Source organism: Brachyhypopomus gauderio, unplaced genomic scaffold (assembly GCF_052324685.1).
Source record: "Brachyhypopomus gauderio isolate BG-103 unplaced genomic scaffold, BGAUD_0.2 sc256, whole genome shotgun sequence".
NCBI lineage: Eukaryota > Metazoa > Chordata > Actinopteri > Gymnotiformes > Hypopomidae > Brachyhypopomus > Brachyhypopomus gauderio.
Window position 1 is genome coordinate 37,408 of NW_027507077.1, and position 18,904 is coordinate 56,311.

Consider the following 18,904-nt stretch of genomic DNA (forward strand, 5'->3'; position numbering starts at 1 on the left):
TTTGTGAATTCTGCTGACAATTTAAAAGTCAGAACAAATACGAGGGCCGAGAGTTTTTCATATGCAGCCACAGAGTGCCTTTACTCAGGGGAGATCTTCTTCCTCCTCCTCCTCATCCTCCCCCTCTCCGAGTTTATGTAACAGAGCACATCTCATCCCTCTCGCTCCTCTCTCCCTCTCATATTCTCCTGTACGTCTGAACCCACCTGATCTGCTCGCAAAACCAAAAGATGGAGGACTAGAACGTGGGGGAGGAGTCAAGAAGCAGAGCGGTGTTGTGGCTAAGATGGGCTATGTCAGCACACAGGCGGAGGGATCAGAAGACCAGTGTGAGAATTAGGGAAGTTTGAGGAGGAGTGCTGAGTGGAGGCATATGACAGATTTGGGGAGGGAGGGAGGGTTATTTAATGCAAAGCTCAATAAATGACACACAGCTAATGCTCATTTGGGTCTTCCTCATCAATTCATACTAGTTTTGTGATTCTACAGGAATCAGCCAAATCACCATTAAAGGTCTTTGTTACTTATGCTGCTTTTTTCTGTTAGACCGCAATAAATCTTAATTCCCAATGAGGCTCGTTTCTCTTGGTTCTGTTCCAGAATCTCTAATGACTGAGTCAATCTGAATGAGTTTGTTTCCATCGTCACTAACATGTTGCTGCTGGTATCGGGCCTCCCCATGTGGCCACCGCGCTTGATCTCCACATTGAAGCTCGTCTGCTTCAGTGTGCCACAGTTTGGGCTTGCACCCTGGTCCTGGCTGTAGGCCTCGTCCAGGCCTGCCTCTGCGTCGCTTTAACTGGGCAAACGGGAGTCGAGGATGAAGATCACATCAGTCATATTATCGCATTCCTGGCCATGTAGTGATAAGCATCTTAAAAATAATCTTCCTTCTGGCTTTCAAATGTTAGCTTGGCTTTGTCTTTCAGCGGAGGATGAACCACGAAGCCATCGACAGACACTCATACACCACCGTGAGTCAGACGCACGCCGCCCTTCAAGGGTGACTGGAGAAGACGGTGGCCTAGCTGTGTGTGGCAGCTCCGAGATCCTCCTCCACCCTTCCTGTCTGCCCTGTCTGCTCAGGGCCCGTCTGGCTAGAAGAACAAGGCGGCTCTTTGTAGACGGCTCCGCACCTTTTTAAACAACGCCCTGAGTCTGCAGACCTTGCACGGTTTGAATCGAGCCTTGCTGTTGTGAGCATCTGCCACCTCGTTGCTGTGCTCGCTCTCTCCTTCTTCCTGGGTCAGCCACGGTGTCCACACCCCTCCGTGGAGCTGGGGATCCGCCATGGGGTCATCGGGAGGGTTTTGGGCCGGCACGGCCGTCCGGTTGTACTCCGCTATTCTCGAGAGGAGCAGCTTCACCACTTCGGGCCGAGCGTCGGCCAGGTCCATCCTCTCGTAAGGGTCGGCGCTGATGTTGAAGAGCCAGACGGACTTGCCCCGCTGGTCTTGTCTCTTCTCCATGTCTTTCCACCGTTGTGGCTCCCCAGGGAACATCTGTGGGGGGAACCAGTCACCGTCGCCCACGTTGCCCGTCAGGAGCTTCCAGTGGCCGACCCGCAGGGCCGCACGCACCCCCGTATCCCAAATCCCAAAGCCGCTGACAGTCAGCGACTGCTGGTCGGACTCGGAGAGCCTTTGCGAGACGGGGTCGATGTTGAAGAGGATCTCGGTTCGGGGGCACGGCAGCCCCCTGCTGATGGTCCCCCACACGTCGTAACCGTCCAGGCGCCGAGGGTCCGGCTCGGGGGCTCCTGCCAGGGACAGCAGAGTGGGGTACCAGTCGGAGACGTGGATCAGCGCGTGGCTAACCACGCCCCTCCTCTCCAGCAGGGGGCTATGGACGAAGCCCACGGCGCGCACTCCGCCCTCCCAGTACGAGCCCTTCCCGCCGCGCAGGGGCCAGTTGGACCCGCCCCAGAGCGGCTGCCCTCCGTTGTCGGAGGAGTAGACGAGCACGGAGTTGCGGTAGTAGCCCCGCACCCGCATCTCCTCCACGATCTCCCCCACCGCCTCGTCCACGCCCCCCAGCATGGCAGCGTAGTGCCGGCGGGGGCGGTTGTCCAGGGAGCGGTAGCGTTGGAGCAGCTGGGCCGGAGCCTGCAGGGGACTGTGGGCCGCTTGGAGGGCCACGTACAGGAAGAGCGGCGTACGGCCGTGGTGAGAGCGTAGGATCTCCTTCACCCTGCGCAGGTACCAGACGCTACAGGTTAATTACCCACTTCAGACATTACCGACATACGACACACAGATCGGCGCCGGGCGGGACGGGGGGCGTCACCTCTCCGTGTAGAGGCGTGTGGAGTAGTTCCCGCTCATTTCCCAGGCGGGCCGCTCGCCGTCGTGCAGGTCGAAGCCGCAGGCCTCCGCCCCGTCGCAGCTGCGGAAGCTGAAGTGGTCCGCGCCGCCCGTCAGCGAGCCCAGAAAGCTGCGGAAGCCCCGGGCCGTGGGCAGGCAGCGCCGCCGGCAGAAGCCCAGGTGCCACTTGCCCACCATGTGGGTGTCGTAGCCGGCCCGCTGCAGGCGCTCGGGAAGCGTGGGCCCGTCCGGCGGTAGGCAGAGGGGCTGGCGTGAGCGGATGATGGAGTGCTGGAGACCTGTGTGGATCTGGTAGCTGTGACCAGGGAGAGAGAGAGAGAGAGAGAGAGAGATGGAGAGAGAGACAGACAGACAGAGACAGACCAGGGGTGGGAGAGAGAGAGAGACCAGTGGAGAGAAACCAGGGCTTACTGGAGTCTTACCAGAGTACTCTCCGCACTAAAGAAGGAAGGACTACCAACACAAAACACTTCCATCAAGATTCTTAAAAATCTCCAACAGAAGTAGTAGGAATGTTTCAGAAAAATGTGAATACTTAACAATGATGAGACCGAAGACAAAGAGAAGCACTAAACAGCCGAAACACATAATGGAAGAACAGACAGAATAGTCAGCAATGAGAACAAATGAGGTACTCTGAAAAGGATGTTGAGGATGTGTGATTTCACATGAGTGGATGTACAGTGACTATGTGTCTCAAATAAAGCTGCCCGTGAGTTTAGTTTTCCCCTCAGTCTCACAGACGGTGTTCTGAACTGCCGTTTTGTTTACTCTGCCAATATAAATCAACAATAGAATGAAGGACCATCATGACTGGATCCGTGCATGTGAACAGAGATCACAAAACGTAGCCAGACCGATCCTCTTGTGACATTCGCGTGAAGCTGTGTGGGGACGGAGCCATCACCGGCGTGTGCGGTCAGGCGCGTACTCACCGGCCCGTCATGAGCTGGCTGCGTGACGGGGAGCAGATGGGCTGGACGTAGTAGTTCTCCAGCTTCACCCCTTGGGCGGCCAGCTGGTCCAGCACGGGCGTGCGGATGTCCTGTGAGCCGTGGTAGCCCACGTCGCTGTAGCCCTGGTCGTCCACCATCACGAAGACGAGGTGCGGAGGCTGCTGCTGGTGGGCGGTGGCGTGCGGTAGTGCCAGCGGTGTGCGGGAGAGGCAGAGCAACACAGCCATGCAGAGAGCATGAACGCCACGCTGGAGCGCCATTCTCACTCCCATCTGCACCTGCCCCACACCAACGGTCCTTTCTCTTTCGACAGAGAATACGACGATCCTGGCGCTATCTGGCTGCAACACCCAGGAATGGCAAAAGAAACGTCCCAGTGAAGCAGTGACGACCCAAACTGTCCAGGCGACGCTGACTTTGTCTCACAGAGTTTGACTCTTACCAAAGCAAGACCACGTCTGCACTGAGAGAGCAGTGTGGAGTCGGGCTTAGACGTCCGAGCAAACACTGGCTCACAGCTGTCTGCCACATTCCTTAAACTCAGCAGGCGCCTCTCCAGAGGGCAAACCAGAACAGTGCAAACAGACCGTTCACCATCACCATCACCCCCCACTATTAACTAATCAGCTAAGAGTTTGATAACTGTTGCTGTAGTGACCATGGTAAACTCTTTAGAGTTACAGAGTAGAGGACCTGAAGCTTCCTAAGAAACACAGTGGCAGATTTATATCTCTTCTACGCAACAGCCTCGTCATGCCTGAAACAGCAAGACTGCCTCTAGTATCCAGAACAGACTCAAGTGTTGAGCTTTACATCAAAGACACTGAAAATAAATGGTTCTTTAAAACAAGAAGAATTCTGTTTCACTACCAAATCAATGTTTCTTTGTTTAGTTTTTTTTACACACTCTTGAGTTTAATGGCACATTCTTTCGAATTTTGTCAGCACTTGGTATAAACGGTTAACATGGGTGTGATGTAGCACAAACACATGTCCTGGGTACAAGCTTCCCATTCCTGAATGTACGGTAGCAGGAAAGAGCAAAAATGTTCATTTATTAAAGAACATTTTATTCATAAGAATCCAAGAATGTTCAGGTCAATCCGTACAACACGACATAGAAACTGGACAATGAAATCAAGGGGCACGCAAGAAGGCCAGACGAGGCCGGGCCAGACGAGGCCGGGCCAGACGAGGCCGGGCCAGACGAGGCCTGCTAGAACTACAACAAACTCCTCACCACGTGCTCGGGGAAGCGTGCCCAACCAGAAGCCTGAGAAACCCCACCTGACTTGCCGTAGCCTTTCAAGAAGGGTGGGAATGTGAACCTGGGTCAGTCATCTGGGGATCAGACCTCTTGGAAACTTCCTAACGAGGCTCAAATCTCATTGGCTTTTAACTCTCCCTGCCGACCATTTGTCATGATTTTATTAGCACAATTTGGATTTACAACACATTTATAAGAGGTGAAAAGGAGCACATCAAGAAATACCCACAAATGTAAAGGTCATGTTTTATGCGTCATAAGATTATCACCTATAATTCCAACCAATGGAGTATACAGCCATATATATTCACGATTAAGTTAGCCAGTAGCTTTTACGAGCCCTATCCAGTCTTGTTCTAGCTTGCATGCTCCAAGTCAGGAATATCTTGGAACAAACATCTGACGGCAGCGCGATGCCGTTTACTGAGACAAACCAGACGCTGGTAGCGATGAACTTTACACACGCTCTCCCGCGTGACGAAACCCAGGAGCCAGTGACAGCGGCCCCCAAAACGAATCACCGCCAGCCGTAACACAGTTAAAGGCCCCACAGCCACGGCACAAATGTGCATTTAAGCGGCACTGAATGGACATAACAGCAGATTAATGTTAGAATGGGGTTGCGAAAAGGTGTGAATCCAGAATGCAGGGAGGAGAGGAGTTAAACGACGATGTCGCTGCGGTGAGCAGAGCGTGTGGCGCCCGGTGCTGGAGGAGGTACCAGAGGGGCTGTGGAGCTCACCTCACCTCCTCCCTGCCAGCACTCTCCCGCATCGTGGAAAGGAAATCGATGCAACAAAAACGAGTCCATTTCCTGCATTAGTCTAAAGCAGGCGACAGCATCACGCGGTGGGGAAACTTCAGAGCCGTTGTAGAGCAGACAATGAAAAAAATGAGGGAAATTGATCGAAAGAAAGAAAGACAAATGCGTTGGGGAATGAGCTGCCTCGTCTGTCCTGATCAGGGTCTGGGCGGGAGCAGCAGGTGGATGGAGATGGAGATCTAACCATAGCTGGTAGAGACCCGAGCCTGCTGTAGATCAGAGCACACACACACTGGGCACAGGCTCCACTCAATAAACCCACACACATGCACACCTGACCAAACGCATCGAACCAGCGGAAAAAAACAAAGTATTCACTATTTGGGAAACAAAAAGCAACGGCATAGTGGGGATCTTGACAGGCTGACATGCAATAAGGACAACAGCACTTTATGATGTGGATGAATTTAAAAGTTCACAACGGAAATGGAGAAAGATTATTTTCCAAGGGCATCACAATGTACGCTGAGTCTTGACAATGGCTCTCTGCACAGATTCAGCTTTCACCACACAGTTATTATCTAACACCACAGAAGATATAAATCTGTCTCGGTGTACAGTGCACTATGGTTATATAATCTCATGTACTGAATGGTTCTGTGAAATATATGGTAACCCAGGAGCCAATACAAGCAATAAAGGATCAGCGGGGTGTCTCCCGTCACAGGAGAGTGGACATGTCCTAGCTGTGCTAGGGTAAGTGAAGAAGAACCCCACAAGAGACTAGAAAAAGAGATGAAAGCAGTGATGTTGATCTCACTGTGGGCATGTGGGGCCACCATGTGGAGAGAGAAGGCAGTAACTAACATGCACCATGACCATTTAAATACCCATTAAGATAAATTTTTCAGTATCCACAACCAATTAGAACAAAAATGCATTTATGAGAAAATCACAGTGATGTTTAAAGTTAAACGAATATATAGACATTGCAACAGACAACATGAATTAGTGATGTATTTACCTCTAAATAGCCCAAACCAGCCTAACATCTAAATGTCAGCAGCATGTTAAACGTTCCAGCGTAACAGTGACTTGTACAGTGGACACACAATATCCCTTTACCTGCATGCTAACGTAAGCAACCAAGAATGTCACGACAATGCAAACGAATATTACACCCTATATTTCAAAACTACAGTGCTCTAAATGCAGTGTCACCCTACGTTAATCACGAGGTTTCATCTCAGCGTAGTTCTACATGACATGAGTTCAGACTGTGTTAATGTAACCCAGAGAACGTAGACTGAATAAAGAAATCAACACTGCATTTCCAACCTCTCTAAGTGTTTATTAGAGACAATACAGCATTGGGCGTTTTCAAAAGAATTTTGTCATTTTTTTGTTTGTTTTTTTCCCTCTTTCTTTCTTATTTATTTGTTTTTTTTTACAAAATAAAAAATAAATGTAGACAGCAACTCATGTTTGCAGGACATACCACAGGTTCATAACACACTCCCTCTCCTCTCTGTGTCTGCGCACTTCACCCCCACAACACAGCAGCAATGGCTTCTGACTGAGCTACAAACACATCTGCTCGTATAGTGTACGCCTGGAGTCCAGGTTAAAGGGGGGGGGGGGTGCAAGTCTGAAATAAGTAGGAGAGGACTGTGGTGGCCAACAGTTCAACTGAGACACACTTGTGTTGACGCTACGAGGGGGGATGAGACGTTATATGAACCTGGAGTCGATCGGCTCTTGCGTAGAAGCTAGTCTCCCAATTCTGTGCATTCCTTCCCAGCGGGTGGAGAGGAGGAGGTGTAGGCCGGAGGAGGTGTAGGCCGGAGCACGTTTGCGTACCCTTAGTCAAACTGAGCTCTGGCCTGTGTACTACCACCGTCCCAGCTCCCACATCATCGTCCTACACAATCACACCCAAAATATACAAATGCTTTAAAATGTACAATGCTTTACAATCATTTCTCTCAAAAGATGAGCAAGGCTAGCACGTGTGTGTGTGTGTGTGTGTGTGTGTGTGGGGATCCATAATTCACTCCGGTCCCGAGTTCATTCATGCTGTCCATGTCCATGGTGTTCCCACGTATGGGTAGGAAGGTCCAGCTTTAGGTGGGAGCGGTATCTGCCCGAGACTACAGTTCCCAACATTCTCCCCAGTCTTACAAAGTTCAAAGTGGACCAATGAGAACACGCGTCACGACCACGGCCAGTGGAAAGGCTCATTTCTGACAGTCCGCTTATGCACTCTTGCCATGATCACACATCCCATCCTGCTCACTGTAGCACTGATACTACAGAGCTGAATCAGTGGGGAGGACGGACGTAGACAGCGCCAAAGTCTCTCTGGTTCCTCGGGTTCCTGTGTGGTGAGTGCGACTATCAGTGGCGGCCTCTGGAAGGCGGGACCTGGTGCCGGGGGCCTGGAGCTGAGGGCCAGGGGCTGCGGCTGGGGTCTGGACCGGGACCTCCTCAGCTCCAGCTGCTGTTCTGGAGCTCCTCCCTGAGCCAGGAGGGCAGCGTGAGGCCCAGGCGGTTCAGCAGGCGCAGCAGCTCCCGGTTGTGCTCGCGGTAGTAGTCCGTCAGGAAGGCACGCGTCTGGGGAAAACACACGCGCCACATTACCACCCCTACAGGACACTCCCAAACACACACGCCACATTACCACCCCTACAGGACACTCCCCAACACACACGCCACATTACCACCCCTACAGGACACTCCCCAACACACACGCCACATTACCACCCCTACAGGACACTCCCAAACACACGCGCCACATTACCACCCCTACAGGACACTCCCCAACACACACACCACATTACCACCCCTACAGGACACTCCCAAACACACACGCCACATTACCACCCCTACAGGACACTCCCCAACACACACGCCACATTACCACCCCTACAGGACACTTCCAAACACACGTGCCACATTACCACCCCTACAGGACACTCCCAAACACACGCGCCACATTACCACCCCTACAGGACACTCCCCAACACACACGCCACATTACCACCCCTACAGGACACTTCCAAACACACGTGCCACATTACCACCCCTACAGGACACTCCCCAACACACACGCCACATTACCACCCCTACAGGACACTTCCAAACACACGTGCCACATTACCACCCCTACAGGACACTCCCAAACACACGCGCCACATTACCACCCCTACAGGACACTCCCAAACACACGCGCCACATTACCACCCCTACAGGACACTCCCAAACACACACACCACATTACCACCCCTACAGGACACTCCCAAACACACACGCCACATTACCACCCCTACAGGACACTCCCCAACACACGCGCCACATTACCACCCCTACAGGACACTCCCCAACACACACAACACATTACCACCCCTACAGGACACTCCCAAACACACGCGCCACATTACCACCCCTACAGGACACTTCCAAACACACGCGCCACATTACCACCCCTACAGGACACTCCCAAACACACGCGCCACATTACCACCCCTACAGGACACTCCCAAACACACGCGCCATATTACCACCCCTACAGGACACTCCCAAACACACGCGCCACATTACCACCCCTACAGGACACTCCCAAACACACGCGCCACATTACCACCCCTACAGGACACTCCCCAACACACACGCCACATTACCACCCCTACAGGACACTCCCAAACACACGCGCCACATTACCACCCCTACAGGACACTCCCCAACACACACGCCACATTACCACCCCTACAGGACACTCCCCAACACACACACCACATTACCACCCCTACAGGACACTCCCAAACACACGCGCCACATTACCACCCCTACAGGACACTCCCAAACACACGCGCCACATTACCACCCCTACAGGACACTCCCAAACACACGGTACTGCCAATGTATTTACAAACAAATTCAACTGCGGGTGTAGTGGTTCAACTACACCACAGCCATCCTGGAGGAGTGTGACGGGGGGAGACGGGGGCAGACGGCCAGGATGCCTCCACTCTCGGGGGGGGGGGGGGGGGCTTCTGTGGCCCTGGGCTGTGAGACTGAGGGGGTGTGAGGAGGAGTGTGGGGGTGGGGGCTGTACCTCAGGGGTCATCTCCGAATACTTCCTGCCTTTGCTCTTCCCCAGACACTTGGGCCGCCCTCCGTCCACCCTCTGGCACCAGAATCCTTTACTCTCATCAAACCTGCACACGCATCGCCAGCAGAGACAGATTTACACACCGCAAAACGCAATTTCAAGCACTTCCATTTGTCTGAATGGATGACATACGGCCCAATATTAATTCCATGCTCAGCAATATTTCAATAATGTGGCCTGGACCTGCTCAGTTTACAGTGCATAAATTCTGCATAAGCCCCAATAAAGAATACAAACATGTAATATGAAACGTTATGCAAAACCACACAGAGCTACTAAAACAATCCCTGTGTGCAACACATTCCACGCACAGAGATGCACAAACACAAACACACCCTCCACCCCACTTGGGGGGGGGCAGTACGCAAGAGAACAAGCGTAGCGTCCTCACATGAGAGCCTGAGTGTAGTTGAAGATGGGCGTGACTCCCAGGAACCTCTGGATGCCGTCCATCACCAGGGCAGGGTTGGAGCGAAGCACAGCCCCATCCACGATGTGGAGCTGTGGAGACGGAGAGAGAAGGTGGAGAGAACAGAGAGGTTCAAGCCTCGACGTGTTTGGCTGCAGGTCGGAGACGTCTGATGAACTCCACGGCGTGACTGGGCCCTCACTCTGCCAGCCGCTCACGCACGTTCTAGTTTCCATTTCGTACGACTCAAACGCTCGAGCGGCTGTCGAGTTGTTTGCTGTGTGTCGAGTAGCGACAGACAGACGCAGGCAGGGTTGTGCTGCTCTACAGAGAGCTGTCCTGACACGCCAGCGCAGCTCAGACGAACAGTCTGGACGTGTTTGGAGAGCCGGGCTCCTCAGAACCCCCCCCCCCCCGTGTGGAATGTGTCTTTACCACGGATGCATGAGCTTGTAATGCACTGGTTCGCACGCTCAAAGAATCTGTTATATAAATAGGGTCATGAACAGTTCAATTTCAAACTGCTGTGTGTGTGTGTGTGTGTGTGTGTGTGTGTGTGTGTGTGTGTGTGTGTGGGGTGGAGCACCTGTCTGGACTGAAAGTGCAGTAGCCAGTTCTCCAGGTGAGTGGCATACTCTCCAGGCTTAAGGCAGCGGCTGTGCAGGACCAGCAGGTCTTTAGGGGACGACTGTCCTGCCGTCACCACCTGCTGGAAGGTGTAGTTTATAGCAGCTGGGTCCTGATGGGCTCGCTGGTGCTACAAACACACAAGCAAAACAGACAATGACCCGAGTCACAGTGCAGCTGTGTGTTCAGGAGCGGAACAGCAACACCAATGCAGACCACGGCAAGGTGAGGCGGATAAATGCACACTGAATGAGTGTGTGTGTGTGTGTGTGTGTGTGTGTGAGTGTGAGTGAGAGAGAGAGAGAGAGAGTGAGAGAGAGAGAGAGAGAGAGAGAGAGAGAGAGAGAGAGAGAGAGAGAGAGAGAGAGAGAGAGAGAGAGTGAGAGAGAGAGTGAGAGTGACGGACGGACACAGAGGATGCTGCACCTGGTACCAGGAGTAGGCCCTGTCGGCAGGGTTGATCAGCACGGCGATGACTTTCGCTCGGGGCACTAAAGCCGCAGCCCTTCTGGGGGCCTCCTCCGTGTCAAAGTAGTTGGCGCTCTTCTCAAACGTGAAGTCGGTGCTCACGTTGGAGGGGAAGGGGAAGAAGTCCATGTACCTGCAGGTCAGGGGGGCAGACGCCACAGTCACACCTGCAGCTGAGCTGCACCATATGGCTCAGACGGACAGGTAAAGCGGGGTCTTACCAGTCAATGCCGTTGTGGTAGTTGGGCCCGTTGAAGAACTGGATCTCCTCAAAAGTGACAGGGCTGGGAAAACTGCTGGTGATGGCGGGATGTAGGGTGAGGAATGAGTGCAGGGCTGTGGTTCCTGAGATGGACAAGGGCGCATACACACACGCACACACACGTACACACACACGTACACACACACACACGTACACACACACACACACGTACACACACGTACACACACACTCATAAGCTTTAAGAATGTTGTGTCTCTAAATGCAATCCTGAACTAAAGTGTCCTCTAGTGGACTGAAAGCTCTGCACTAAAGAGCCACAGTTTTAGGTTAGTGTGTCTCACCTGTTTTCTGGGGACCAATAACCAGAAATTTGGGCAGCCGGTCACAGGTTTTCTCTTTAGACCAGATGTCTTTATGTCTTTTGTCATGGCAGGGGTTCTGTAAGGGGAAGGGAGAGAAGCCAGAGATGCTCACAGAGGGCTGCTGGGCAGAGAGGCGATGTGTTCTAGAGCAGAGAGGCGATGTGTTCTAGAGCAGAGGGGCGAGGTGCTCTAGAGCAGAGGGGCGATGTGCTCTAGAGCAGAGGGGCGATGTGCTCTAGAGCAGAGGCATGGAGCTCTAGAGCAGAGAGGAATGTTTCTCTGAAGTACAGAGGCATGGTCCTCTAGAGCTGAAAGGTTTGATGCTCTAGAGCGACGTGACATTTTTCTCTGGATCACAGACACATGACATGGTCCACTAGAGCCGAGAGGCTTTGTGCTCTAGAGCAACAACTCACTGATTTCTGAGTGTAAAGCCCCCCAGCCCCTCATTAAAACCACAGATATGGAAGTAGACCTACAAGGTCATGATTGAAGAAGGCTCTTCCGCTCTGAAATCCATATAAACCTCAAACGGTAAAATGACCCGGCGCCCACGTGCACGGGCTCACCTGCCACAGGGGGTCTCGCTCCTCCGGAAAGATCTGGAAGTACTTCTCTGCCAGCTTCAGGGGCGGCAGAGTCTGCAGGTGCAGGTTAGTCCAGCACTGCACAAACTTCACCAGCGACTCGAAGGTGTAGAGTCCCAGGCGGTCGTTGCCGTAGTTGGACAGGTGAGTCATGAAAATACTGATCTGTGGTGAAGGGGACGACAGGCCTAAGTGCTATTTTTACATACACACCGCAGAGCAACTCCACCACAATATCACACACTAAAGCCTCAAGACAAGTCACAGAACAAATGCTTGTTAGCTTGTTTACACGTAACACACACTAAAACACCACTGCCTGTGCAATTCCAAACAACAACAACAACAACACAACAACACCCCCCCAAGCAAACAGAGACCGTGGGAGCTGCCCTGGGCTACGCACTGGGTTAAGCAGGACGGTGAGGAAGAGTTCTCCACCACGGATACTCCTGTCCAGTTCATGAGAGCCTCCAGGGTATTCATTATAGAAGATGGTGTGGGTGAACAGACCACATGTCTGCCTGGGTAACACCTGAGGGAGAGAGAGGGGAGAAAAAAAAAACAAGAGAAACAGAGAAAGATGAGTGCTCAGTTGTCTCAAGGAGAAATTCTTCATTTCCTGAGCAGCTGAGATGATGTGAGCATAAACAGCCTCTCAAAGCGAGAGAGAAAGGCTCTCATCCTAAAGCACTTGAGCACGTCAGGTTTGACACGGGGAGGTCAGCGTGGTGTGAGAGGGACTGAGAGTGTGACGGTGACGGCGGTAAACACACCGCTCAGCCCCCCAATGTTCCCGTCAGAGTGTCAGAAGGTGTTCAACTCGGTTGAAAATCAAGTGACTTTGAGGACGGACTTTGGCCAACAGACAAAGTGTGGAGCTTCAGTGTGTGGTCTCGCACCTGGATGTCGTTGTGTATGAAGCCGCGGCGATGGCGGGCCGGTCTCAGGTGGGGGTACTCCTCCGTGCTGGTCACCTTGATGTCCCACACACTCCTCCAGGCCTCGTAGAGCTGGCTGTGCACAGGATACACACCCGAGTGGTGGGGAGCCACAGCGTAGCCCATGTCTGTGGGGATGCCGTGCTCCTGGAGGTGGGCAGTGGAGAGAGGGGCGTGGTGGGTGGGAGGGGCTTATCAGAGCCACGCCCCCCAGATTAACACCAGCGTTGCCACACCAGGGGGGAGGCCCAGGGAGACAGAGAACGGGATTTGAGGCATCGAAAATACAAAGGCTTATGCTAAAGGGTGTATTCAAGTTGAGGGGGGATTCATTCTTATACAGGAGAAAATGTGTAAATTTGCCACAAGGGGGCGATAAAAACATTCAGTAAAGAAAAGTTTGTTGAACACTCAATGCTGTAGGAAAGTCCTAGGGGATTAAGTGTAACTCTGCAGCTCTCTCTCTACGTGTGTGTGGGACTATTTGTCCTAGACGATGTCCTTGCTAAGGAGGGCCGTTTGCAGGCTCATTAAGCTCTGATGAAGGAGCTTTGTCTTCCTCGCTGCCCAGCTCAGACGGAGGGGGGGGGGGGGGTATGTCAGAGTCTGGCGTAAGGACAGGGGGTGACAGAGGGATTAGAGAGCACAGAGGGGCAGCCTGGTTTGTATTCACAGCGCACTCCGGATCTGCCTGTCTGTCTGTGGGCCATGCCTCACTTGAGCAGACGCCATTAGACCAGGCTGGGCTCTATTTCAACAGGGGGGAACCGCCGTGCTGTTTGGGGCTGGGCCCGCACAGGTCAAGGGCGCCGAGCACCCTGTAGCCAGCAGGGCAGACAAGTCCAGCAGACAGCACACTGGACACGGGGCTCTGCGCGGCTGCTAACGCCTTCTGGGCACTTCAAGAAGACATGGATCTAAATGACTTTCTGTTCGTGCGTCTCTACGTTAATGTGGACTGCCTGCACCTCTCTCTACATAAGACCGATAAGAGGGAAACTGAAGTAAAGGCAGTGATGAGGTGAAATATGGAAATGAAATATTCACGAACATCCTGCCTGTCATACATAGCATTTAGTAGTACTGTAGTTTTTAAATGAGCTTATAACTGTTTCTCTCAGTAGAAGAAAACTGTAGTCTCTGTGGTATAATTTATGTATTTAGTTGGTCAAACTAACAGCAATATCCAGGTAGTGTTAACAGACATGGCACCCTCACAAGGAACCGATCTGAGCGTAATAACCAAGTATAGGCAGTGAAAGGTGGCCAGTAGGGCTGCCATGATTAGTCGACTAGTCACGATTATGTCGACTATTAAAATAGTCGACGACTAATTTAATAGTCGATGCGTCGTGTTTTTTTTTTTTTTTTTCTCTCCATACTGCTGCGGTCGCGTCTGCCTTTCTGTCCCTAACGCACATGCGCAGTAGTGGAAACCGAGTTAGACAGTGGACGACACCCCAGGACATTATACAGACTGGTATCATGGCTACCCGGCTACGGAACTCAAAAGTGTGGGATCATTTTCCGTAACCGGGTTCCGAAACGCGTGCAATATCTGCAAGGCAGAACTTTCCTTCCACGGCAGCACAACCGCGATGTACGAGCACCTGAAGCATGTTGTGGCTTATTGTGACAATGATGAAGAGGGACCGTCATCTCTGTAATCTAAATCGCTAGTTAGCTGCTAACGTTACCGTAAACAGAGCGTTAACTTTGTACTTACTTATCGTGGTAACTGTAAAAGTTAACATTAGTGATGGCGATTTGTTTCATTAGCCTTAGCACGCATTCGTGTGTTTTCTGTAACGTCAGTGAGACCAAAACTTTATTTTTGTGAATAATTCCTTAGTTTCAGGTACCTACCTAATTTGATTTATATGTAGCTACGTTTGATGCCAGAGACAAATGAAAGAAAGAAAAACCTAAAAAAAAATTCTTTATTAATGTATTTATTTTTGCGTTGTTTAAGCCAGTGCCTAATACTTATTTTAATAATTGTTGCAACAAGTTGCATATTTCATTAAAGGTTTAATGAACTATGATCTTAATTGTTTTTATTTTTAGCTGAAATCTAATGATTATATAATAGCAGTTGCATTCTAGTGTGATAAGCTGTATGTTTTATATTCAATTAACGCACGATCCGATTAGTCGACTAATCATAAAAATTAATCGGTGATTAGTCGACTATAAAAATAATCATTTGTGGCAGCCCTAGTGGCCAGGCACATATAGGCTATCTGACTCCAACCTTCAAAATACGTCAGAGTCTGGTGTACAACTGGGCTGAATAATCAACCATGTTCTCAAGGTTTAGACAACAAGATTCTTTACTGCTGTCTGTTACTGTATTTATATATAATTCTTATTATTGTCCTCTCTTGCACTGCCAATGCCCTGCAGGTTGTGATCCTGTAATGACTACTGCCCCATAGTCTGCGACCCTGTACCAACACTGCCCCGTAGTCTGCGACCCTGTACCAACACTGCCCCGTAGTCTGCGACCCTGTACCAACACTGCCCCGTAGGCTGTGGTCCTGCACAGACACTGCCCCGTAGGCTGTGGTCCTGCACAGACACTGCCCCGTAGGCTGTGGTCCTGCACAGACACTGCCCCGTAGGCTGTGGTCCTACACTGACACTGCCCCGTAGGCTGTGGTCCTACACTGACACTGCCCCGTAGGCTGTGGTCCTACACTGACACTGCCCCGTAGGCTGTGGTCCTGCACAGACACTGCCCCGTAGGCTGTGGTCCTACACTGACACTGCCCCGTAGGCTGTGGTCCTACACTGACACTGCCCCGTAGGCTGTGGTCCTACACTGACACTGCCCCGTAGGCTGTGGTCCTACACTGACACTGCCCCGTAGGCTGTGGTCCTACACTGACACTGCCCCGTAGGCTGTGGTCCTGCACAGACACTGCCCCGTAGGCTGTGGTCCTACACTGACACTGCCCCGTAGGCTGTGGTCCTACACTGACACTGCCCCGTAGGCTGTGGTCCTACACTGACACTGCCCCGTAGGCTGTGGTCCTGCACAGACACTGCCCCGTAGGCTGTGCTTTTCCACTCGCCTGTACACACACTGACCTGCGCAAAAAGCTTGTTGAGCCTCATCTGCTCAGACAGCACGCTGACGTTATGGAAGAGATGCGGCTGCATGTGACTCCACATGTGAGGAAACCACCACAACTCCTCCTTATGCTGCAGCAGCATGTCATCACCTTCATCCTCCTCCTCAGTGCCTACACACACACATATACACACACACACACACATATATACACACACACACACACACACACACACACACACACACACACACACACACACACACATACACACACACACACATATACACACACACACACATATACATACACACACACACACACACACACACACACACACACACACACACACACACACACACACACACACGTGTGCTAGAGGTCAGAGTTTGGAGTTGTCCAGAGTGTATTCCTAGACCACAATACGGAGAATTCAAGGGTAATTTGTTTTAAAACGTACCTGCGTGGAAGAACTTTCCGGAGAAGCCGAGGTTGAAGGTAAAGTTAGGTACTAGTGTCCGCAGCTTGCTCTGTGTGTTGAGAAGAGCCTACAAACAAATGTAAGTTCATAAACTGCCAACAATTTAGTAGAACACAGCAATGTGACTTCAACACAGTTCCAATAACGGCACTCCTGCATCTCATGCAACATCTGCTTTAACTGGAGTCTTGAAAAATAACCTTAAATGCATCTTGAATAACTGCATTGAGAAAAGTCACCAACAGAGGACAATGTTGAGCTGAGCTTCTATTAGAGAAGGGGAAGGGGGCCTTCAGCACTTTGGGCTGCTCAGCAGAGAGTGGAGGATATAATACTGCATTTACATTCATATCTCCTCAGCCCACTGGCAGCAGGTCTAAAGACGTAGTGGAGAAAGCTACAGTCCTGCATCGATCTTAGCCATGACTGAAAAAAATGACAAATATTTCCTAAGTGGCAATTGCTGTGCAAACGACCAGGCTGTGAGGCTTAAAATACAAAATGATGCTGCCATAGCCAACACGATATGAAAGGATAAGTGAATAACAGCGGCGAGGTGGCACAAATCAGATGGCCGGAAGAGATACCTACAGCTCCGCCACAAATCACACACAAAGGCAGGGCAATAGCTGCCATGGCTTCACAAATCACCCCGTAAGGGGGCAGAGAGGGGGTGGTGTGTGTGACAGGATGAGAGATGCCATCACACACCGACCAGAGAGCCCCCAGCGTCCTTGAGTGTGTGTGGCTCAGCTGTTTGCTCTGTCCCGAGTGTGTTTGCTCACTGTGTCCGTTGTGTAATTCTCCAATCTGTGTTACAGTGTTGGGTTTGGTCAGGACCACAGAGTGCTGGACAGGGTTCAGAATTAATTGACTAGAACTGAATAAACTAAACAGAATAGACATTGAATTCATTTGTAAAAGCATTTTTGAAAGTCACACGGTTACACATCTGCACTTTTAGTGCAACTCTGCAACCTGTTATAGCAGATCACTGTGAATTTAGGGCTTTTATTTGATCGTGCATCATTAATTCAACCTGGCTATTAAATTGGCAGTTATCCCTTAAACAGCTAAAGCAATAGTAACACTATATAGTTTCTTTCAGACACGACTAGCACTATGTCTTAAATAATCCAAAATCTACTGCAAACAAACTCCTTAAGGCAAACTCCTTATCTGCAAAATTCTGAGCAAGGTGAGGAAGAGGAGCTAGAAACAGCAGTGGGGTGAGAGACAGACAGACAGAGAGAGAGAGAGAGAGAGAGAGAGAGACAGAGCATGAGAGAGCGAGAGATGGAGAGTGTGAGAGACAGAGAGCAGAGACAGAGAGCAAGACAGCGTGCGAGAGAGAGATAGAGAGCCAGAGAGGAAGAGAGAGACAGAGCGAACGAGTCAATAGAGCCTGTGGACCCAAGGGCCAGAGGTCCGAGCCCAGCCTCTGTCACCATAGCAACCTCATCTGTCTCCATAGACACAGGCGCAAGTCAGCACAGAAGAGGACTCATCTTTCCCAAATCCTTACACTCTGGGCAGAACGGGCAGATGGTGACACTAAAATGCTGCCTTATTTCCTCATGAAGTTGGGACTCTAGAGGGCCTTTCTTACAGCGTCCAAAACTTAGCAGGGCCCAATTAGGTCAGAAAAATGCTAATGTGATTGCTGTTTGTTAGCATGACCAATCACCCCCTCCCTGCTTCCATCCACCGCTAGCGCAGAGCGGCTGTCCTCGGTCCAGTTCAGAGGGATCCCGGCCTGTCCACGGCTCAGCTCCAAACCCGAGGACAGAGGAAGCATATTACCTGCTTTAAGACCTGGACATAGAAACAGGGTCTCTGGGGGACTTGAGAAGCTATGTCTCCTGGCGTGAGAAGCTATGTCTCCTGGCGTGAGAAGCTATGTCTCCTGGCGTGAGAAGCTATGTCTCCCGGCGTGAGAAGCTACGTCTTGGGCAGAGCCATGGGCTCCTCTCAGCCCACTGAGGAGCTCAGAAAAGGCCCAGCAGCGTTGGGTTTGTCCTCGGCGCTGTGGAGGGCCAGCGCTGTGCTGGGAGCAGTAGTGTCAAAAGCTTGTGCCGTTTCCCCAACCAGTTTTTATTCACACAGAAAAGGCAAGTTGAGGACATACACTGGGATATCTGATCCGAGATCAGCCCATTGAGCCCTGCGAGAACGGCACAGGCTGAGGAGGACAGCAGTAGAGGAAGAGACTGGGCTGTCCCCCTGATGTATTACACTGCAGAAATGTAAC

At 51.4% G+C, this 18,904-nt stretch overlaps 2 protein-coding genes across 7 annotated transcripts in view; both read right to left on the reverse strand.

Annotated features, from left to right (window-relative positions):
• LOC143504308 (arylsulfatase I) lies at window positions 1-6,505 on the reverse strand. Its single transcript, XM_076995828.1, has 3 exons — window positions 3,260-6,505; window positions 2,287-2,619; window positions 1-2,190 (listed from the first exon to the last, which is right to left on the reverse strand). Exons 1-3 carry the CDS (start codon window positions 3,550-3,552, stop codon window positions 1,098-1,100), a joined length of 1,719 nt encoding a protein of 572 aa, XP_076851943.1. The 5' UTR covers window positions 3,553-6,505; the 3' UTR covers window positions 1-1,097.
• Window positions 6,506-6,640: 135 nt separating this feature from the next.
• The window catches only part of ndst2a (N-deacetylase/N-sulfotransferase (heparan glucosaminyl) 2a), a 106,275-nt gene continuing 94,011 nt past the window's right edge, over window positions 6,641-18,904 (reverse strand). For all 6 annotated transcript variants that reach the window (XM_076995825.1, XM_076995824.1, XM_076995822.1 and 3 more), the window contains 12 exons: window positions 16,633-16,720; window positions 16,192-16,346; window positions 13,060-13,245; window positions 12,564-12,692; window positions 12,140-12,322; window positions 11,550-11,646; window positions 11,207-11,330; window positions 10,944-11,118; window positions 10,477-10,647; window positions 9,873-9,982; window positions 9,425-9,527; window positions 6,641-7,923 (listed from right to left, as the gene is read on the reverse strand). In XM_076995825.1, coding sequence (XP_076851940.1) covers window positions 7,798-7,923; window positions 9,425-9,527; window positions 9,873-9,982; window positions 10,477-10,647; window positions 10,944-11,118; window positions 11,207-11,330; window positions 11,550-11,646; window positions 12,140-12,322; window positions 12,564-12,692; window positions 13,060-13,245; window positions 16,192-16,346; window positions 16,633-16,720 — 1,647 coding nt within the window. In that variant the 3' untranslated portion in view covers window positions 6,641-7,797. The remainder of the gene's footprint in view (window positions 7,924-9,424; window positions 9,528-9,872; window positions 9,983-10,476; window positions 10,648-10,943; window positions 11,119-11,206; window positions 11,331-11,549; window positions 11,647-12,139; window positions 12,323-12,563; window positions 12,693-13,059; window positions 13,246-16,191; window positions 16,347-16,632; window positions 16,721-18,904) is intronic.